The 24410-nt window shown below is 37.4% G+C and overlaps 1 protein-coding gene across 1 annotated transcript; it reads left to right on the top strand.

The window, feature by feature from the left end:
• Window positions 1-418: 418 nt before the first annotated feature.
• On the top strand, window positions 419-24247 carry LOC144435744 (eukaryotic peptide chain release factor GTP-binding subunit ERF3A-like). The gene is made up of 16 exons (XM_078124357.1): window positions 419-736; window positions 1668-1754; window positions 4601-4657; window positions 6156-6326; window positions 6799-6832; window positions 10168-10245; window positions 12334-12514; window positions 13322-13476; window positions 14165-14308; window positions 15084-15177; window positions 15530-15610; window positions 18706-18807; window positions 19664-19735; window positions 20803-20892; window positions 21257-21425; window positions 22005-24247. The coding sequence occupies exons 1-16, from the start codon at window positions 523-525 to the stop codon at window positions 22046-22048; spliced, it is 1773 nt and encodes a 590-aa protein (XP_077980483.1). The 5' UTR covers window positions 419-522; the 3' UTR covers window positions 22049-24247.
• The last annotated feature ends 163 nt before the right edge of the window (window positions 24248-24410 follow it).

The following is a 24410-nucleotide window of genomic DNA, read 5'->3' on the forward strand; positions in this document are numbered from 1 at the left end:
CTGTGAACCAGGCACAGTAACCTGCAAACTATAAGGGGAATTTTTGAAGAAAAATTGATTTCTGTAGTTTAGAATAAACCTAAGATTTGAACAAAATACATGAAAATTTTCAAGATAATATTACCAAAGTCACTGGTGCAATTAAGATATATATATATATGTGTTTTTTTTAATTAACCGTACATTTTACAACGAAATTAGTGGTAGACAAGTCCCTGTGGGCGTTGCTGGCGATGTCACCTGAACAGATAAAAATGTACCATGAAGCGGTTTGTGTTATCCCCTAAAATCGGTTTTCAAATACATTGTTGAAGCCATTAGGTTTTTTGACAAATCTCTCTTATTATCCAAATTTTGTATATTTCCACTCATCCAACGGGATTACATTAATGTAATACACGCATGCGTGTGACGTCATCATATCCACGCGGTGTTGTAATTTCCGATTTCACCAGCTTATTGAAGTTTCAAGCTGTTATACAGTCAAGTATTCTTGGACAAAATCAGTATTTTCATTCAAAGATGGATCCTAAAGACAATCAGGAAAGTGAATTGGATAGCTGGGATCAGCAGGAAGATCCTGGACCCGGAGATCGAGGCGACGTATCAGCACTTGGCGATGACTTAGCAAGCGCAAGTCTGAACGTACATGCTGCGCCATTCGTGCCCGGAACAAACGTGAACGCGCCAGCTTTCGTGCCTTCGTTCTCTCCAAAATCGTCTTCTGAGTCTCCAGGTAAGATCCTTGAAAACTAACAGCCCCATTGGAGACATTTGTTGGTCAGGGTGACTGTTGAACGTGAAATAAAGGTCTAAGGATAAAAACACGACCTTGGACGGAAGCTTGTATGATTCACAATTTATAATACACACCCATGTGTTGGATCATGTCACGAACGAAAAGAAAGTGATTACCGATAGACATGGATGATGCAGGAATATTGAGAGCAGCTATAGGGAGCAGTCTTACCATTGGCCTTGGCAAGGTTAAAGAATCACTCTTAAACAAATAAGTAGATAAATAAAAATAAATAAATAAATACTAACATTGATGGCATTGTTGTGACAACTGCAGTGAAAAATAATTATCAATTAATACATAATTAAATTGGCTAATTCCTGCATGAGAAGATGTTTAGGTAATTAGCAGTAATAACTAATGTTTTTTTTAATGTATGCATTATCATGATTTATTTGTTACTTTATAATCGAAATTATGTTGCCATGTGATGAACTGCTTATCAAGATAACACAAAAATGTGAAAATAAGAAAGTATTATGTTATAGTTGTGTCTGGCTTGAAAGTCAGTGTGACATAACATTTCAATCTATTCCATGACCATGTCTTGAATTAATTTTGTACTTTCATGAGATTAGGAAAAAAAATCCCATATGCATTTTTGTCACATCTACATATGGTATGTCATAGTAAGAATGTAAGATTCTAAATTCATTCTTTGTCATCTCCAATGGTGAATTCCCAAGCAGAATACTGCAAAGGTCTCACTTGATGTTGAAAATGAAATATTTGTGTGGATAATTCTTCTGTTTCATGTATTTACATACATATAACACCATACTGATGTTACATCTTTCTCATACATCATATATGTCTATTAGTTACGAGTAATATTTTAATTTTTTGGCCGTACTTATTTTGTTTTCAGATGCTGAGACTCCAACAGCTGCATCTACATCAGAGAGTTCAACACCTACAAAAGAGGAGGCTATTAAGCCCCCAGATACCAAAGAAGGTGAGAAAGAGTGCTAGACAAGTGGACAGAGTTATATCTCTTATGGTTTGGAATGTGTTTTTGTCAAATGAGATGAGACTGGCATTGACCATTTTTTCCATTGTTCTTGAATGTATGAAGCACAGTATTATAAGTTATTTTGTGAAAAGATTGTGGGTTTTTTATTTTGTGAAAAGATTGTGGGTTTTTTATATTAAATTAGAAGAAAATGTTTCAGACATAATGCCTTTTTGTTGTAGGGTAAACACTTGCAGTGACCTTGACAGGTCTATTGTGACAGTTCAGGAAGTTATAAAATCAATGTCATTAAGTTTTATTAGTGGAGATTTCTCCAGTGTAGCCCATATATTTGTGTGTATTTGATGCCATATTTGACACTTGGGATGCACTTTTTGGATGTATGCGTCACTGGGGACGTGTCATAAACAGGGGACAAATGGGGCTTACTTTTGGCAAACGTACGGTTATCATCTTTGCTTCCAAGTTGTAAGTAGAACTAGACATCGTAGATTTAGTCAGTTCTTATTTTAACTACAGTCTAAATCTCTATGTGCAGTGTGACCTGTGAAATTTGAATATGACCCATCGTATACAAAACATTTCAACAGTTTCATGTGCCCCATGACCATTTCCTGACGTGGCGAGCACATCTTGGGTAGTTTAGAAACTATGTGATATTATTGTTACTTATCCACATGATTGGTTACTTATTAACAGACGTGGTTGGGCAGGGTTTCCATCGATAACACGGCCATTACTGTGAAGCATCAATCCTCACAGGCGAAGCAATGATTAAATAGACCACATCGGTGGACAGTAGTCTATGCTGAAAACTTCGCGTGGATAAATTCATACTACCACGTCACCATTTCATTCTCACTAAAACTGAAACTTTTTTGAGCTTTGTTACGGGATCGAACGCATTACGTGAATTTACAGTTCACTACATGCTCTTCGAGGTGAACATGGTTCACACATAAGGCATCGTTCAAGAATAAACAATTATTTTGGTGTATACTGAGTTAGCAGTTCTCCTCAGCAACACAAAATTTGTATCAAACTTTTACAACTGTGTCTCTGTCAAATTGAAAGTTCACGCTGTCATTCATACTTCATCATTCATGTCATGGAACTTAGTTTGTGCATTGCGGTTTTGTATCATAGTGTAGTTTTAAGTACTCTGTATGGTCCGACTCCTAGAACCGCCCTAACATATATCCAGAGTTCATTCTCTGAGCACATATTTTTAGAGAGTGATTACCATAGAAAATTGAAAGTCTAGAATGAGGAAGTTAAACCACTGTATAGAGTATTGTAGCATATAAATGTTTTCTTTTTGGAAGTACAAACTATGTACTTGTATACGGTGTGCGGGAGAATGACACGATGTGTTCATGTACATGTATTTACATTTGTAAGGTATTTAGTGTACATCTGAAAGCCATGTAGTGACTGTGTGCATGCAAATTTGGAAAAGACGCACCGTGATGGGATTTTGACACTAATTTTGGCAGGAACACGTCCCAGGGACGCATCAGAAAAAAAGCTACCATGACCTCTGCCATATGTTATGTAGTAATATTGATATCACTTGCTACTTAATCAAAATGCAAAGAATAAAAAGCTTTGACAGAATCCTATAATATTACTTAACGTGCAACTGTGTGCTGCTTGATTCTGTCTTAGTACATGTATCTATGAAGAAATAAAATGTCTCCGATGTCCATGATGGTTCATAACCAAAAACTGACTGGATAATTAGATATTGTGCCCCAATATTTTTCTTCATTCTACCATGGATTCAATGGTCTCTTTTTGGTCAGTGTGAGTGTTTGTGTTTTCTTCAAAACATGACAGTAACATTTTCTACTTCAACTACTATCTTGCCACTATGATGAGACTTGATGGACACATTACATAATTTGGAGGTGTATTACAAATTGTTGTGAAATAGTTTACTCAGCAGACACGATGTTACACAAAATGTCTTACAACTGTGCTAAAGTTGAACTACATGTATGGAGACACTACAATTTACTACAAATGATCTATAAAAACAGGACTGCAAAATGTACATTCCACATCTTGATGAGAGATGTATTTCTTTACGGTTTATTGTGTTTTATTGTGGTTTAATTGCCAATTCAAAAATGATATACCATGTTGGAAGTGTCAAAGCCAGCTGTACATGTATAACTGGAGATGTTGAAGCTCTTTTGACAGATATTTATTTATTTCAAGTGTCACAAGCTGAGTTTGTAAGATTTTTACTCCAGTGAAAATACAAATAAAAACCTTGATGAAACTATTCTGAGTATAATGTTAATGTCAGTACATGTCATGCTGTCTATGACATTGTTTCTGGCATTGTTACAACAGTTGATTGCAAAGTAAGAATTTCCTGAACATGTTTTGATACTACAATAAAATATGTCATCGGATTGTATATGAGTTATATCTTAATACAAGGTTTGAGTTCAGTCAATTGCAAGTGTTGGTTAAGTGTACTTCACTAAGTACAATACTTCAAGTACCTTTTAAAATATACATTAAATACTACACCTATATACGTATTAAGTCAGCTTGTGCCCCTTTAACTCCTGAAATTGACAAAAATAATATGTATGTCGTGGCAATGACATACTAATGAAGAAATAATGTTAAAAACACTGCTGTGAGATTAATATCTTTTTATTTTTGTGGCCACTTTTTGGTCAGTGTGTGTGTGTTTGTCTGTCTTTTCTTCAAAACATGACGATAACTCCATGGATAGGTCCGTTTTCTGATTCAACAACATCGTTCATTATACCACCATGCCTGAATCATAACAAATTTGTGAATTGCAGGGAGTACAGAAAGTGATGCAGAGACTGAAGTCAAGCAAGCTGAAGAGGATGTTAAAGGTAGCGTAAAGACAAATGTGTGCTATTCTGTGTTCTTGTAGTTGTAGGGCAGACAAAAATTAGACATTGGAATATTGATGTAGATAGTATGCAAGAACAGTAGACACAACATTTATTATTTTAAAAGTTAATATTGTATGTATTTGTGTGTGTTAAAGCGCAGGAGAGATTAGCCTGTCTACTGAACCTAGTACATGACCACCTGACTATCAACAGAATCTGTGACTCCACTACTCTCATTCACTATTGCCTGTCTACTGACTAAATCTATGACTCCAATACACTCATTCACTATAGCCTGTCTACTGACTAAATCTGTGACTCCAATACACTCATTCACTATAGCCTGTTTACTGACTGAATCTGTGACTCTACTACACTCATTCACTATAGCATGTCTACAGACTAAATCTGTGACTCCACTACACACGATCACTATAGCCTGTCTACTGACTGAATCTGTGACTCCACTACACGCGATCACTATAGCCTGTTTACTGACTGAATCTGTGACTCCACTACACGCGATCACTATAGCCTGTCTACTGACTAAATCTGTGACTCCACTACACGCGATCACTATAGCCTGTTTACTGACTAAATCTGTGACTCCACTACACGCGATCACTATAGCCTGTCTACTGACTAAATCTGTGACTCCAATACACTCATTCACTATAGCCTGTTTACTGACTGAATCTGTGACTCTACTACACTCATTCACTATAGCCTGTCTACTGACTAAATCTGTGACTCCAATACACTCATTCACTATAGCCTGTTTACTGACTAAATCTGTGACTCCACTACACTCATTCACTATATCCTGTCTACAGACTGAATCTGTGACTCCACTACACTCATTCACTATAGCCTGTCTACTGACTGAATCTATGACTCCACTACACTCATTCACTATAGCCTGTCTACTGACTGAATCTGTGAGTCCACTACACTCATTCACTATAGCCTGTCTACTGACTGAATCTGTGACTCTACTATACTCATTCACTATAGCCTGTCTACTGACTGAATCTGAGACTCTACTATACTCATTCACTATAGCCTGTCTACTGACTGAATCTGTGATTCCACTACACTCATTCACTGTAGCCTGTCTACTGACTGAATCTGTGACTCCACTACACGCGATCACTATAGCCTGTCTACTGACTGAATCTGTGACTCCACTACACGTGATCACTATAGCCTGTCTACTGACTGAATCTGTGATTCCACTACACGCGATCACTATAGCCTGTCTACTGACTGAATCTGTGACTCCACTACACGCGATCACTATAGCCTGTCTACTGACTAAATCTGTGACTCCACTACACGCGATCACTATAGCCTGTCTACTGACTGAATCTGGGACTCCACTACACGCGATCACTATAGCAAGTCTACTGTAAAGTTCACTATAGCTTGTGTTACGAATAAGTTGCAAGAATGTCACAATACTCATACTAAACTTATATATCATGCAATTTGTTAGAAAATGGCCCAAAAGTAGAAGAAGCCGAGCAACGAGAACCAGAACCAGAACCAGAACCAGAACCAGTACCAGTAGCAAAAGCATCAACAAAGAAGAAAGAAGTCATTAAACCAGTAACAGATGAACGGCCTGTCAAAGAACATGTCAATGTTGTATTCATAGGACATGTAGGTGGGTAGATTTTATGGGTTTTTGTTTGGTATAACCACTTACAGTTGTTTTGTTATGTTAAGAATGAGGAACCCTGGGACCGGGGGGGTGGGGGGGGGGTGTCTATGTGATAATATTTGCTAAAGTGTCTTTATGTTGGACCTTGGTATTGGTTTGGTGCTTTGGGGACTCAGTTAAATTGTGCCCACTTAACTCGTTTTAACAAAACATATTGCCCTATAAGTACATACAAAAATGACTGTTTATCTGAAACAACAGACCCCAAATATACTTGTCCACTTAGACAGGTGTTTTTATATATTTTGATATATTTCTTACAGTTTGATTTTTTTATTGTGTTCCCCAGTAAATGCAACATTCACAGACAAATTTGAAGTCATATGTTACTAAGAGAAAGATGTGTATTGAGTATCTATTGAGAATATGTTATACAGTAGATTTTGATGTATTTAAATTTTGTTTGGATTCTCAGATGCAGGAAAGTCAACCATAGGAGGACACATAATGTAAGTTTTTTTTCCAATATTTAGTAATTTTTTGTAGAATTGACCTAAGTCACATGACTGGCAAATTTTCCCCAAAATGATTTAGCAGTCCCAAGGTGTTGATGTGTGTACAGCTGGTACATAGCAGTCCTAAGGTGTTGAGGTGTGTACAGCTGGTATATGACAGCCCTAAGGTGTTGATGTGTGTACAGCTTGTACAAAGCAGTCCTAGGGTGTTGATGTGTGTACAGCTGGTATATGACAGTCCTAAGGTGTTGATGTGTGTACAGCTGGTATATGACAGTCCTAGGGTGTTGATGTGTGTACAGCTGGTATATGACAGTCCTAAGGTGTTGATGTGTGTACAGCTGGTATATGACAGTCCTAAGGTGTTGATGTGTGTACAGCTGGTATATGACAGTCCTAAGGTGTTGATGTGTGTACAGCTGGTACATGGCAGTCCTAAGGTGTTGATGTGTGTACAGCTGGTATATGACAGTCCTAGGGTGTTGATGCGTGTACAGCTGGTATATGACAGTCCTAAGGTGTTGATGTGTGTACAGCTGGTATATGACAGTCCTAGGGTGTTGATGTGTGTACAGCTGGTATATGACAGTCCTAAGGTGTTGATGTGTGTACAGCTGGTATATGACAGTCCTAAGGTGTTGATGTGTGTACAGCTGGTACATGACAGTCCTAGGGTGTTGATGTGTGTACAGCTGGTACATGACAGTCCTAGGGTGTTGATGCGTGTACAGCTGGTATATGACAGTCCTAGGGTGTTGATGCGTGTACAGCTGGTATATGACAGTCCTAAGGTGTTGATGTGTGTATGGCTGGTATATGACAGTCCTAAGGTGTTGATGTGTGTACAGCTGGTATATGACAGTCCTAAGGTGTTGATGTGTGTACAGCTGGTATATGACAGTCCTAGGGTGTTGATGTGTGTACAGCTGGTATATGACAGTCCAAAGGTGTTGATGTGTGTACAGCTGGTATATGACAGTCCTAGGGTGTTGATGTGTGTACAGCTGGTATATGACAGTCCAAAGGTGTTGATGTGTGTACAGCTGGTATATGACAGTCCTAGGGTGTTGATGTGTGTACAGCTGGTACATGACAGTCCTAGGGTCTTGATGTGTGTACAGCTGGTATATGACAGTCCTAAGGTGTTGATGCGTGTACAGCTGGTACATGACAGTCCTAGGTTGTTGATGTGTGTACAGCTGGTATATGACAGTCCTAGGGTGTTGATGTGTGTACAGCTGGTACATGACAGTCCTAAGGTGTTGATGTGTGTATGGCTGGTACATGACAGTCCTAAGGTGTTGATGTGTGTACAGCTGGTATATGACAGTCCTAAGGTGTTGATGCGTGTACAGCTGGTACATGACAGTCCTAAGGTGTTGATGTGTGTACAGCTGGTACATGATAGTCCTAAGGTGTTGATGTGTGTATGGCTGGTACATGACAGTCCTAAGGTGTTGATGTGTGTACAGCTGGTATATGACAGTCCTAGGGTGTTGATGTGTGTACAGCTGGTACATGACAGTCCTAAGGTGTTGATGTGTGTACAGCTGGTACATGACAGTCCTAAGGTGTTGATGCGTGTACAGCTGGTACATGACAGTCCTAGGGTGTTGATGTGTGTATGGCTGGTACATGACAGTCCTAGGGTGTTGATGTGTGTACAGCTGGTACATGACAGTCCTAAGGTGTTGATGTGTGTATGGCTGGTACATGACAGTCCTAGGGTGTTGATGTGTGTACAGCTGGTATATGACAGTCCTAGGGTGTTGATGTGTGTATGGCTGGTACATGACAGTCCTAAGGTGTTGATGTGTGTACAGCTGGTACATGGCAGTCCTAAGGTGTTGATGTGTGTACAGCTGGTACATGACAGTTCTAAGGTGTTGATGTGTGTACAGCTGGTACATGACAGTCCTAAGGTGTTGATGTGTGTACAGCTGGTACATGACAGTCCTAGGGTGTTGATGTGTGTACAGCTGGTACATGACAGTCCTAGGGTGTTGATGCGTGTACAGCTGGTATATGACAGTCCTAGGGTGTTGATGCGTGTACAGCTGGTATATGACAGTCCTAAGGTGTTGATGTGTGTATGGCTGGTATATGACAGTCCTAGGGTGTTGATGTGTGTACAGCTGGTATATGACAGTCCAAAGGTGTTGATGTGTGTACAGCTGGTATATGACAGTCCTAGGGTGTTGATGTGTGTACAGCTGGTACATGACAGTCCTAGGGTCTTGATGTGTGTACAGCTGGTATATGACAGTCCTAAGGTGTTGATGCGTGTACAGCTGGTACATGACAGTCCTAGGGTGTTGATGTGTGTACAGCTGGTATATGACAGGCCTAGGGTGTTGATGTGTGTACAGCTGGTACATGACAGTCCTAAGGTGTTGATGTGTGTATGGCTGGTACATGACAGTCCTAAGGTGTTGATGTGTGTACAGCTGGTATATGACAGTCCTAAGGTGTTGATGCGTGTACAGCTGGTACATGACAGTCCTAAGGTGTTGATGTGTGTACAGCTGGTACATGATAGTCCTAAGGTGTTGATGTGTGTATGGCTGGTACATGACAGTCCTAAGGTGTTGATGTGTGTACAGCTGGTATATGACAGTCCTAGGGTGTTGATGTGTGTACAGCTGGTACATGACAGTCCTAAGGTGTTGATGTGTGTACAGCTGGTACATGACAGTCCTAAGGTGTTGATGCGTGTACAGCTGGTACATGACAGTCCTAGGGTGTTGATGTGTGTATGGCTGGTACATGACAGTCCTAGGGTGTTGATGTGTGTACAGCTGGTACATGACAGTCCTAAGGTGTTGATGTGTGTATGGCTGGTACATGACAGTCCTAGGGTGTTGATGTGTGTACAGCTGGTATATGACAGTCCTAGGGTGTTGATGTGTGTATGGCTGGTACATGACAGTCCTAAGGTGTTGATGTGTGTATGGCTGGTACATGGCAGTCCTAAGGTGTTGATGTGTGTACAGCTGGTACATGACAGTCCTAAGGTGTTGATGTGTGTACAGCTGGTATATGACAGTCCTATGGTGTTGATGTGTGTATGGCTGGTACATAGCAGTTCTAAGGTGTTGATGTGTGTATGGCTGGTACATGACAGTCCTAGGGTGTTGATGTGTGTACAGCTGGTATATGACAGTCCTAGGGTGTTGATGTGTGTATGGCTGGTACATGATGATAGAGGTGTAAGTAAAATCTTCTGATATGTTTTTAGTGACATTTATGTTGCCAGATGTCATCTGTTCTGTCAACAAATCAAGTCTTCTGAAACTGAGATTAAATAGCTTTCTTTTCTCAACATACAGGTACCTCACAGGAGGAGTTGACAAAAGAACACTAGAAAAATATGAAAGAGAAGCAAAAGAAAAGAACAGAGAAAGTTGGTAAGTATTGATGGGTTTCACAATTCTCTGTATGATTAATTACTTTACAGGTGTGAACAAATCTGAAAGGAGTGCTAGTTTTTGGGGGGCTAAGGTGATGTTATATCGTGTTGGTTAGTTGTGTGATATAAATTTACAATGTGACTTTTAGGTCTGTAGGTTTACTACAGCTAGCCATCTACTCTGGATTTAGTGAGTGACTAAAATATACCTTCACAGTTTTCATACACAACATAATCATCAGTGTGTATGTGCTATAAATTAGACTGTTGCTAAAATCTAAGAACTGAAATGACTTAATTGACATTACATAAACAGGCCAATGACAAAGTGATGATGAATACCATTATGGAAATCAAGAACTGAAATGACTTCATTGACATTACATAAACAGGCCAATGACAAAGTGATGATGAATACCATTATGGAAATCAAGAACTAAAACTGTTTTTTGTAACATAATGATACAAGCTAACAATGGATGTTGATGTAATTCCACTCACTGTAAAGTGGTGTCTGTGATATAAAGATTTCCTCAAGTGGCTGCACATTCACCCTCATTCAGTATTTATATTATCTTAATTACATCGTGATTACATGTAATTCAATGTGTGTTCATGCTGTCTTAATGACAGGGTGATTATGTCCATATAACCAATACACTGCTATAAAATTTAATATTTGAAAGTGTCCCAACCCTGTTATGGCAATGCTACCACATATTCCTTGGTGACATTACTAAAATGTGCAGCAATAATGATAATATCACCACATGCTCTTAGCTGGGAGAGTTCTAGACTGTAGGATACGTCATGTTGTTCAACCCTATCAGGTTTAAATCACAGCTACTAAACTGCCCAGCCACCATAGTCAGTTATTAGTCCGGAACGGGGACTTATGGATTGGGTTCCGTCTGTCCGTCCGTGCGTCCGTCCGTCGGTCCGTCCGTCCGCAGCCCTTTCTTGGAGATGTCTGTACCGATTTTTTTCAAACTTGGTACAGGGGCAACATGCTATGGCACACATATGCACGTCAATTTGTTTTATGATACGATCCAATATGGCCGCCTAGCAGCCATTTTGTTTGCGAATTTTCCCTGTCTAAAGCCATAACTCAGACATGCTCACACAGATCTCATTCAGAGTTGGTATTAGGACAGTGTTCTATGGCATATATGTGCATATTCATTGTTGTCATGATATGATCCAATATGGCCGCCTGGCAGCCATTTTGTTTGTGAATTTTCATGTCCAAAGCCATAACTTAGACATGCTTGAACAGATCTCATTCAAAGTTGGTATTAGGACAGTGTTCTATGACATACATGTGCATATCCATTTTCATTGTGATACGATCCAATATGGCTGCCTGGCAGCCATTTTGTTTGCAAATTTTCCATGTCCAAAGCCATAACTCAGACATGCTTGAACAGATCTCATTCAAAGTTGGTATTAGGACAGTGTTCTATGACATACATGTGCATATCCATTTTCATTGTTATACGATCCAATATGGCTGCCTGGCAGCCATTTTGTTTGTGAATTTTCCATGTCCAAAGCCATAACTCAGACATGCTTGAACAGATCTCATTCAGAGTTGGTATTAGGACAGTGTTCTATGACATACATTTGCATATCCATTTTCATATTGATATGATCCCCCATACCCGACCAATCCTTTATTGTAGTAGGCATGTTCCATGTCCGACAAGCAGACACAACATATCTAAGTCTGTTTGATTTAGGTTCACAAGTGTTGTTGCGTGAGAATAGTGCTAATTCCTTAAAACCCAATCATAGCGGGGACTATGTCATTCTCAATGGCTTGTTTTATCAGTAAAATAGTTGACAAGTATCATCATAATAGCAATTGTTCTTATCACCTGAAGCAGGAACTATTTTGCTGTATGATTTTAATCTACATAATGACTTCTGTTTGCATTGGTAATCACAAGTTCAAGGTAAAGCACAGACCCGCAGAGTAGTAGAGATGTGAGTGGTAGGGGATAGCATGATATAAATATCATATCTTAGACTAGGAGAGTCAGAGAAGCATTTCATTCAATATCCTAATGTCATTTGGTTTCAGGTATCTGTCATGGGCACTAGATACAAACCAGGAAGAAAGAGACAAGGGAAAAACAGTAGAAGTTGGCAGAGCCTATTTTGAAACAGATAAAAAACATTTCACAATTCTTGATGCACCTGGACATAGAAGTTTTGTACCCAATATGATTGGTGGTGCAGCACAAGCTGATTTAGCAGTCCTAGTAAGTAGCTACTATTATTCTATAGTGTTGTTTTATACCCAATATTACTGGTAGTGCAGCTCAAAGCTGATTTAGCTGTCCTTGTGTTGTTTTCATTAAGTTTATGCTATCTATGATCAGAAGTTGCTGTGAGTTTTTCACAGAGTATCGTGGTAATAGTAGAGGACACCCTGATTCATTGAAACAATAGGAAATATGCCAAACAATAATTTAGACAAATATGACAGTTATACTCTGTGAAGAAGACTAACTATAAATTCTTCTGATCATGTGATCACAATACCGTCAGTTAGATTGTTGGCTTGTAAAGTTTGATAACTATTGAGTTCATTGTAATTCTGAGAAGAGTCTGTTCCAGCAACACCAACTGTCCCATCTTCTTTCATGGTGGTCCTTCTCTTTCAATGCAACACTTTTAAAGCTTACAAAATTCATATAACAAAAATTTATGAGTTTGTAAAATTGTTATGTTTGCCATTAGTATTGTGTCATAATACATAACGTATCCAGTGTTTAGCCGTAGTATTTTTGCCAGCAGTTTTTTGTGGCCAAAATTTTAGTTTTCGTAAATGACATTTAGTACCAAGTGAAAGAGGCATCAGCAAAATGTGAGATTCACTCCCAAATTTTTTTTGGACTGAGTAGAAATTTTCATTTGATAATATGAGCCCGAAGTCCATGAACATGTATTGTTGTATAAGATTTACTGTCCATAGATGTAGATGTTGCATGATAATCATAAGAACGAAAGCATTATTGCTAACTTCGTCATGGTTTCTAATGCTAATATGACCTATTATCACATAGGTAATCTCTGCTAGAAAAGGAGAATTTGAGACCGGTTTTGAAAGGGGAGGTCAGACTAGAGAGCATGCCATGCTTGCAAAGACAGCAGGTGTAAAACATTTGGTGGTGTTGATAAACAAAATGGACGACCCAACTGTAGTATGGGAAGAATCCAGGTAAGACTCTGATCTTATTGGCATAGCTTGGAAGGGGCTCTAGGAATGACACTTGTCTGTCTGTACATTGTGGAATGAGTGGACAGCCATATCTCAGACACCCACAACTTTATTTCAACCAAACCTGGCACAAATGTCAAGACACTAGATAGGAAACTTATGGACATGACTTAAATGTGTGACCTTGACCATTATGGTGAAATGATGGCCACATTTGTTGTAAACAATTTTGCTCCTTATCTCCAAAAGTTTAATACATACAGACACTATTCATAAGAGGACTCAGGTGTTACACCCAAATTGCAGACCCGAGTGTGTTGATAACTGTAGCAATATTTCATTAACACAAGCAAAACAAGTGAAATATATTTGATAATCTGATTCTTTGAATTAGGAATGTGTCAGCTGCTGTAGATTTGTTGATTTTACAGTATCTGTACTGAGTCACCAACCAATCAAACACATGCCTGTGAACCAATAACCAATCAGACACTAAGTCTTCAAAACCTTATGATGGTCATATGATCTCCAATCATGTTATGAAATATTGCAGGTCATGCATTGGTCTATTTGTCATTGACTACATGTAATTCACCCTAGTGAATACTGTATCTGAACATTTGCTTTCACCAACATCAATAAATACTGAAGTTAAATATTACTGTCAATCTTTCAAACACAACAACAGGTTTGAAGAATGCAAAGACAAACTTATCCCATTTTTGAAGAAAGTAGGTTTTAATCCCAAGAAAGATGTGTATTTCATCCCTGTGTCAGGAATGACAGGAGCTAATCTTAAAGAGTCTGCAGCAGATGTGTGTTCCTGGTACAGGTAAGTTGTCATGCTAAGACATCTGAATCCAAAAATGGCTGAATGTATACTAAGACAGTAATGATAATATATTGAGCAGAAAACAGCTTTGTACAGAGAGGTTTATTTTGTATTTGTGATGATAAAAACACCTTCACAACTACCATAGGTTTGTTGGGTAAAGAGATGTACGGTATAGAGATTGTAGTTGTACTAGCCAGAGATGAAGCTGTAGCGTAAGTCAAGTTTTCCAAGCTGATACTCAGCACATAGCAAGTGTAGAGTGGCCATATAGATAAGGATTGGGTATTTATTTTTTATTTTTTTATTTATAAAACAATTTTGTCATGGCTTCCTACTTGAAATATCAACATGAAACAACATTGACAAAGTCTGTTTGTAACTCAATACATTGGAAAAAGCTAAAAAAAATGTGTAAAAAGTTTGTTATTGTACGTATAATATCTACAAAGATTCTACACATTTATTAATCTTTTGCAGTTTATTGAGTTACAAACAAAGACTTGGGATATGTTGTTTCACATAGATTTTTCGAGTAGAAGCTATGATAAAATTATTTTATAAATTAAAAATCCAAAATGAATACCCAATCCATTCACCAAAATGAAGATGTTGGTAAACTATTAAAACTGTTGGTAATATTCAACATATAAGAACAGTTCAAGTTGACTGCCTTGTAGCATTCATAATTGTTGAAATTTGTCAATGTGTAAACTACCTGTACAAGGGTACAGTAAAGACCAGTTTTTCTCTTACCACACTTGTTATTTTACAGTGGTCCAGCACTGATTCCATATTTGGATGACCTACCAAGTCTTAGCAGGACATCAGATGGCCCTCTCAGATTACCAGTCATAGAGAAATATAAAGTAAGTACAACATTGAACACAAAACTTTCCTGTGAATATTCATAGCTATATTCATACACCCTCAAAATTCTTGAAAAAAATGTCCCACCTTAAATTTTATTTAAAGAGGGTGAAACCTATTCATGACTTGTCGCAATCTTGTGACATCACTGCTATACATGTGATGTAGTCAATATCATGTGACATCACTGTTTAAGATGTATTCACAATTTTATGACATCACTGCTGCATGTAGTCACAATTTTATTACATCACTGCTACATGTAGTCAATATCTTGTGACATCACTGCTGCATGTGGTCACAAAAGTGTGTTTATAGAATAATCATTGTCTGCATTTTGTGTCTTGCCAGGATATGGGTACCATTTTGCTCGGTAAAGTTGAATCAGGCTCCATTTCAAAGGGTCAATCTGTGGTCCTTATGCCAAATAAAGTAAGTGTTATGTTCTTTTGTAAGGCTTGATTTTAACTTTTGGGCTTGGTAGTCAGATTTAGCCAAGTGATCTGCTGCAGCTACAATTTTCTATCGATTTCCATGCATTGGTCTAATAGACAACCCCCTAATATATAATGGTAGTTTAGATACAATGTTTGGTAGTCTGTGTGCCCTTGACTACTGCTAATTTGGTAGTTTAGATACAATGTGCTCAACATTGTTAAATTGTGATTTGATAACGTTTAGAACTATAGTAATTGATAGTGGAAAATGGTCGTTTGTTTCCTATATATGACTTGATGTTGTTTTAGCTAAATTCTGGAACAGGAGAAACTGACAGGAAAAAGCTGGCAAAATTTGATACCTTTTCATGTGCATTGTACTGAAGATCATGTTATATTTGAATTCGTAAGACCTATAAAATGAGAAGGAAGGCCTGATAAAGCTTATATTTATATAAACTGTGTAATGTATATATTGATCATCAAATTTGATCCTTGCAATTGCAAGTTTAGGTTGTTGCTTACTTGCTAAATAACAAGACTTGTACTACTGAACACAGCATGATTATGATTGAGGGAAGTTTCAGTTTGTGAACGTAAACAAAACTCTTTCTTCCATCACAAACCTGCTATGTTCAGCAGTAAAAATACTCTGATTTAGACTACAAAACTATAATCTCAACTAATCAACTGATTGACATTGATAGAACAGTCTTCTGGTGAACACTCCCTGTTTTAGCTGTAAAGGTATATGTTATGTACAGTCTTCTGGTGAACACTCCCTGTTTTAGCTGTAAATGTATATGTTATGTACAGTCTTCTGGCGAACACTCCCTGTGTTAGCTGTATCTGTATATGTTATGTACAGTCTTCTGGCAAACACTCCCTGTGTTAGCTGTATCTGTATATGTTATGTACAGTCTTCTGGCAAACACTCCATGTTTTAGCTGTAAATGTATATGTTATGTACAGTCTTCTGGCAAACACTCCCTGTTTTAACTGTAAATGTATATGTTATGTACAGTCTTCTGGCGAACACTCCCTGTTTTAGCTGTAACTGTATATGTTATGTACAGTCTTCTGGCGAACACTCCCTGTTTTAGCTGTAACTGTATATGTTATGTACAGTCTTCTGGTGAACACTCCCTGTTTTAGCTGTAAATGTATATGTTATGTGCAGTCTTCTGGTGAACACTCCCTGTTTTAGCTGTAAATGTATATGTTATGTACAGTCTTCTGGTGAACACTCCCTGTTTTAGCTGTAAATGTATATGTTATGTACAGTCTTCTGGTGAACACTCCCTGTTTTAGCTGTAAATGTATATGTTATGTACAGTCTTCTGGCGAACATTCCCTGTTTTAGCTGTAAATGTATATGTTATGTACAGTCTTCTGGTGAACACTCCCTGTTTTAGCTGTAAATGTATATGTTATGTACAGTCTTCTGGTGAACATTCCCTGTTTTAGCTGTAAATGTATATGTTATGTACAGTCTTCTGGTGAACACTCCCTGTTTTAGCTGTAAATGTATATGTTATGTACAGTCTTCTGGCGAACACTCCCTGTTTTAGCTGTAAATGTATATGTTATGTACAGTCTTCTGGTGAACACTGTCTGTTTTAGCTGTAAATGTATATGTTATGTACAGTCTTCTGGCGAACACTCCCTGTTTTAGCTGTAAATGTATATGTTATGTACAGTCTTCTGGTGAACACTCCCTGTTTTATTTGTAACTGTATATGTTATGTACAGTCTTCTGGTGAACACTCCCTGTTTTATTTGTAACTGTATATGTTATGTACAGTCTTCTGGCGAACACTCCCTGTTTTAGCTGTAAATGTATATGTTATGTACAGTCTAGTGAACACTCCCTGTTTTAGCTGTAAATGTATAATTATGTTATGTACAGTCTTCTGGTGAACACTCCCTGTTTTAGCTGTAAATGTATGTTATGTACAGTCTTCTGGTGAACTCTCCCTGTTTTAGCTGTAAATGTATATGTTATGTACAGTCTAGTGAACACTCCCTGTTTTAGCTGTAAATGTATAATTATGTTATGTACAGTCTTCTGGTGAACACTCCCTGTGTTAGCTGTAAATGTATATGTTATGTACAGTCTTCTGGTGAACACTCCCTGTTTTAGCTGTAAATGTATATGTTATGTACAGTCTTCTGGTGAACACTCCCTGTTTTAGCTGTAAATGTATAATGTTATGTACAGTCTTCTGGCGAACACTCCCTGTTTTAGCTGTAAATGTATAATTATGTTATGTACAGTCTTCTGGTGAACACTCCCTGTTTTAGCTGTAAATGTATATGTTATGTACAGTCTTCTGGCGAACACTCCCTGTTTTAGCTGTAAATGTATATGTTATGTACAGTCTTCTGGCGAACATTCCCTGTTTTAGCTCTAAATGTATATGTTATGTACAGTCTAGTGAACACTCCCTGTTTTAGCTGTAAATGTATAATTATGTTATGTACAGTCTTCTGGTGAACACTCCCTGTTTTATTTGTAAATGTATATGTTATGTACAGTCTTCTGGCGAACACTCCCTGTTTTATTTGTAACTGTATATGTTATGTACAGTCTTCTGGTGAACACTCCCTGTTTTAGCTGTAAATGTATATGTTATGTACAGTCTTCTGGCGAACACTCCCTGTTTTAGCTGTAAATGTATATGTTATGTACAGTCTTCTGGTGAACACTCCCTGTTTTAGCTGTAAATGTATATGTTATGTACAGTCTTCTGGCGAACACTCCCTGTTTTAGCTGTAAATGTATATGTTATGTACAGTCTTCTGGCGAACACTCCCTGTTTTAGCTGTAAATGTATATGTTATGTACAGTCTTCTGGCGAACACTCCCTGTTTTAGCTGTAAATGTATATGTTATGTACAGTCTTCTGGTGAACACTCCCTGTTTTAGCTGTAAATGTATATGTTATGTACAGTCTTCTGGCGAACACTCCCTGTTTTAGCTGTAAATGTGGTGAACACTCCCTGTTTTAGCTGTATCAATTTATGTACTCTTGATATGTAGAGTTCAAAAAAGTATAAGATAAAAACAAGTGTTGATTGTTTCTACAGACTACGGTTGAAGTACTGGCAGTCATCTCAGATGAAGAGGAAGTCAGTAAAGCTTTAACAGGGGAAAATATCAAATGTAAAGTGAAAGGAGTGGAAGAAGAGGTGAGGATATTGCTTTTATTTAAAACACATTGTGATTTATTCATTGAAAAAGACATTCTTTTGATGCATTGAAAAAAGGTGTGTTGTTGGGTTGTACCAAAGTTGGTATATGATAAACATGTTGGGTTGTACCAAAGTTGGTATATGATAAACATGTTGGGTTGTACCAAAGTTGGTATATGATAAACATGTTGGGTTGTACCAAAGTTGGTATATGATAAACATGTTGGGTTGTACCAAAGTTGGCATATGATAAACATGTTGGGTTGTACCAAAGTTGGTATATGATAAACATGTTGGGTTGTACCAAAGTTGGTATATGATAAACATGTTGGGTTGTACCAAAGTTGGTATATGATAAACATGTTGGGTTGTACCAAAGTTGGTATATGATAAACATGTTGGGTTGTACCAAAGTTGGTATATGATAAACATGTTGGGTTGTACCAAAGTTGGTATATGATAAACATATGCTATGCCGTTAATTTTTGTTAGTCATAATAATTTCGTTATCAGAAAAACTTGCAGAATATCTTCAATATCACTGAGGTATAAAGTTTCAGTGTGCGTGTCTCTGTCTGTCTGTCTATCTGTCTATCTCTATTATCTATATTACGCTATCTATATGTCTATCTAACTCTAGCTATCTATCTATCTATCTATCTATCTATCTATCTATCTATCTATCTAGCTCTATCTATCTATATATCTATCTATCTATCTATTGATTGATTGATTGTATGATTCAGTGAACACATGTAATGAAACTTCTTTTCTGACCGGAGAAGTATTCCTGACCTTGTCAAATGATCCTGTAAAGTCATAATATACTGTATTTACTGTTTTCTGTTTGCAGGATGTTTTGTCTGGCTTTGTATTATGTGAGTCGGTGAACACATGTCACACAGCAAGGATTTTTGATGCACAGGTAAAGTATATTCTTATTGTTTTTTGTTGTATTTTTAGTCCCCGTCGGACGAAGTCCGGGACGGGGACTTATGGATTGTGGTCCGTGCGTCTGTCCATCCGCACTGTACAACATTTTACCCACAACTCTCTCTGATTTGTAGTGTTGGACATCATCTCCTTGAAGTCAGACAAATCTCACCAGTGTATAGGGTTTTGTAAAAACATTTTCTCCAATTGGCAAGCGTAGAATTGCCACTGATGAGTTTCTGAATACCCATTTTCATCGGTTCTGGTATAAGTGATTTATTGTAGAAGGAGTAGCAATTTTAGGAATTTGTCAGCAGATTTTCTTGAAAGACATGAAGAATATTTGCGACGAAACTAAGGAAAATATATGCACCTGTTATGACTTTGCCAAAGATATAGATTTATTTGAATAGGTATGACAAAAGAAATTTACATACTAAAACTCATCATACACACTGACTACCCAAGTTATTGACACTTTGACAGTGAAGTGTTTTATTCACAGCACATGCTTAATTTAGTTGTTAGTTCATTTTTATACAAAATTTTGAACTTTGTTTTTGATTACTAAGCGTTCTTTTGCTACATATTAATTAAACTTAATTACTATGCTTAAAATGTTGAAAAGTATGGATTATTGAAAAAAGTTATAAAATAAGGAACCTCCAAGCATACCAATCAGAGAGAGTTGTGGGTAAGATATTGTACAGTGATCCGTCCGTCCGTCCATCCGTCCAGAGCCGTTTCTTGGAGATGCCGGGACCGATTTTTTTCAAACTTGGTACAGGGGCAACATACTATGGCATACATATGCACGACAATTTGTTTCATGATACGATCCAATATGGCCACCTAGCAGCCATTTTGAAGGAATGATCCATGCCTGCCTGTCTGTCTGTCTGTCTGTCTGTCTCTATCATCTATCAATCTGTCTGTCTGTCTCTATCAATCTATCAATCTGTCTGTCTGTGTGTGTCTGTTGTCTGTGGATGGTCATCCCTCTTTTACTATTACATTTATTAAAATAATGATTTCATTTTAATACCTCTTGTCTTACAGATTGTAATTATAGAATATAAATCTATTATTTGTCCTGGTTTTAATGCCGTTATGCATATTCACAGTTGTGTAGAAGAAGTGCAAATTAAGGTGAGTGTCTTCAGGATTTTACGTGGAAAAGGAGAACACCGTCACATGACAGAAATGTGATGGGGAGGGGGGGGGGGGTTACTGTTGTCATGTCTAGATGAGATTGTCATTTTGTATGTTAGAGTTTGTAATAGTGTACTGTTAATGTTGTATAATACTGCTGTGGTATTTTGTTATGGTTGAGGAACCCTGATAAGAGAATGGACAAATCTAGTAAAATCTGTTGTAAGTTATATACACAAAACATTCCTTACAATTCTGGTAATCTGGCAAAATGGAAATCATCTTGTCATACAAATGTAAGCTCTGTTTTATGTTTTTCCTGACAAAGAAAACTAACTTCTTTTTTTTTTACATTTGACAGTCATTACTAGCTCTTGTAGACCGCAAGACAGGAGCTAAAAGCAAACAAAAGCCGAGATTTGTGAAACCAGATCAAATTGTTTTAGCAAGATTAGAAACTTCTGGTGTCATTTGTATAGAAACATTTCAAGAGTTTCAACAAATGGGAAGATTTACATTAAGAGATGAAGGTAAGAACCGTAACTTGTAAAATCTTTTCTTGCTATGTACACAGACACGCTAATGGAAATATCTATTTATACACATAATATATGGAAACACTATTTTGTGTTGGATAGTCCCATTAGATGTCATGGAGTGTAAGATAAACCAACTTTTCAAGCAAGGGTTCACTGTCAATATAGACTTGTAGAAAGACCCTGGATCTGTGCTTTGAAGGTTACAGAATAACACTGGAAGGTGATGAGTCCCTCTCTCTGGGCTAGTGCCCTCGGTGGCAAACTTTGGTCATTTTTAAAGTAAGCAGGTTAGCCCAAGTGTCTAGAAGCTAGACAATGTTGCATGGCGCTGTCAGCTTTGAAAATTAGCAATGTAAAAGATCAGTGCAGCATAGAATAGATCAAACATACCATATGCAACCATCATATATCTCACCTGCATACCACACTTCATGTAACTGTTAAACCCTTTTTTGTCAGCCATTCCTTCCAGGTATGGAATTGGACAATTATCCAGTACTGTCTGTAGACCAGATTTGTTTTCTCTGCAATTACAACTGATGTTTATTCATTATCATTTTTTTTTCACAGGTAAGACAATTGCTATTGGGAAAGTGCTGAAGTTGGTTGAATAGGCTGACTTGTGAATTTCAAACTATGAAGAGATGATGATGTCTTGGTTATGGACATCACCACACTCAAAACTACAATATGAAGAAACTTGGTTATAGATATAACAGTGTAGAAACTTGGTTACAGATATTACAGGAAACAACACACTTAAGTTAAGGAACCAGATGAAAAAAACGTTACAGAACTTGACAATATGCAGATTACTTGACAATATGCAGATTACTGAAGATGGACAGAATAATCAAATGAAACAAAGGTGGTTAGTTATAGAGGGAGAGTACAGGCCTGAATTACAGCTCTTTACAGATGGACATCATAACAATAAAACGGAACAAAGTAATGCAGTTACTAAGACAACAGGACTGAAAATGACAACCCTTTACACTATGGAGGGGACAAATTACAGCAATCACGGAAGAAAATGAAATGAATGAATACAATTAGTGACATTATAAGAGTTGGCTGTTGAAACTGATTACTTGGTTCTCAAGTAAGATAATAGGAGTTATTATTACATAATGTACCAGAGATTACTTGCACTGGTGTGTGCGCATATGGTATTTTCACTTCAGTGCAATACCAAAACATTATTGCAGATGTGTATGCAAATGAGGACACGATTGTTCATTCTACTTTAAAACCCATTAACACACATTGTCATTTTCATGGAAATTTGTTGTTTTGGATAAACGTATGTAATAATAACAGAACCACATATTGCGTCAGTGCCAGTATGGGTACTCTGGGTATATGCGCTCATACTTGCAGTGTTTTCTGCTTTACTTTTACTTGCTATGCTCCTGAAAGTACTGCCACAGAGAACACTGCCAGCATTCATGCAAAATACCCTGAGTACGCAACACTTGCACTTGTTATGGGGTTGTGTCATTATGCTGCACACAAGATATTAGGTTTCATAGCTACCATGTAAACATGATAAGAGACATCCTAGGCAGGATTTTGAAGTATACATATAGAAGGGTATTGTGTACATTACAAGAAATATTGAGAAATGTAGACCACATGTACTTTACTGGCAAATAATTGTCTTATATCTCAGTTGTAAGAATTGCAAACTATCACTTACTTGGTAAAGGCACAAAGATTTGTGTCCTCAATTGGATTGCAGTTGAAATGAAAGGACTTTACGTCATAAAAGTGATGTCAAAATAATTGGTTTTGTAAGGTGGAAACCATCTTGAAGAAAACATAAAACCACTCTGAAAATGTATTACTTTGTTTTTCTCTGTGTACTGTCAATTTGTTTCAACTGTAATGTAGTTGTCAGTCATTCCGTAACCATGGTTTTTGTTAAATTGGAGGGCTGACAATTATTTTCTCAGACTTTCCAGATTATATAGGTCAGGTGTCTTGTAATCTTCACATGGAGACATCATCGGTCAAATGCTTTGTAATCGTTGAATGGCAATTTAATAGGTCATAGGTCAAATGTCTTGTAATCTTTGAATGGCGATTTAAGTTGCACTCTTGTACTGTATTTGATTATTGAGTTTATGTATTAGGGGAGGAGGGCTTGATGTATGCTATGCATACCTGTTGGGGGGGGGGATGTATTATCGTCTTTTGTTGTAGTTATCTCTAAAGATATTAAATAAGCCGTCTGACAATGGGATGACCCAAAAACTAATAGAGTGGATATAGAGGATTATGCAATTTGCAACCTTTTATTATCTTTGATAATCAGCATCACTTGTGTGGTCGGTTTAGCATCCAGAATAAATTGGCAGTTGTGAAAGGTTGGTCATCTATGCCTTCATCTGACAGGTCTGTGTGTTGTAAGCAAAGCTTGTCAGTAAAGATAGCAGTATGTTTAATGCTAGAAGAGCACATAATGTTTGATATTAGATTCAGATTCATTTACTGTTAATGTATGTTTCTGCTCCAAAGTTTATAGTGTATTTTTCTGTGTAAAAGCAGCCGCATCTCTGAAAGCACACATCTCATACTCCAGAAGAAACTATATATTTCATTGGAATATTCAGGAATAATGTACCTTGACCCTGACATATCTGAACAAAATGTCGGTCCTTGATTTGGAATATTTTTTCTGTGTATGCATGATAACATGATGCATCACTTGTTGTAATTTCATAATGAAGTATGGTATAGTTTCATCATGAAATCATTTACTTTATTTTCTTATATTTCTGGGTTTTTTTTTGTTTTTTTAGGTCAGGTGTGGGGGGGGGGGGGTGGGGTCTGGACTGAATACAATACTAGTTGGATAGATATATAGGAGAGTATGACTCCACCAAGAGAGGTCAGATACATCACACACTTGAGCCCTTCATATGTACTGTTTTAACACTATTACTTATGCATTTAGGTACTTTTGACTTTTCA

Source organism: Glandiceps talaboti, chromosome 5 (genome assembly GCF_964340395.1).
Source record: "Glandiceps talaboti chromosome 5, keGlaTala1.1, whole genome shotgun sequence".
Taxonomy (NCBI): domain Eukaryota; kingdom Metazoa; phylum Hemichordata; class Enteropneusta; family Spengelidae; genus Glandiceps; species Glandiceps talaboti.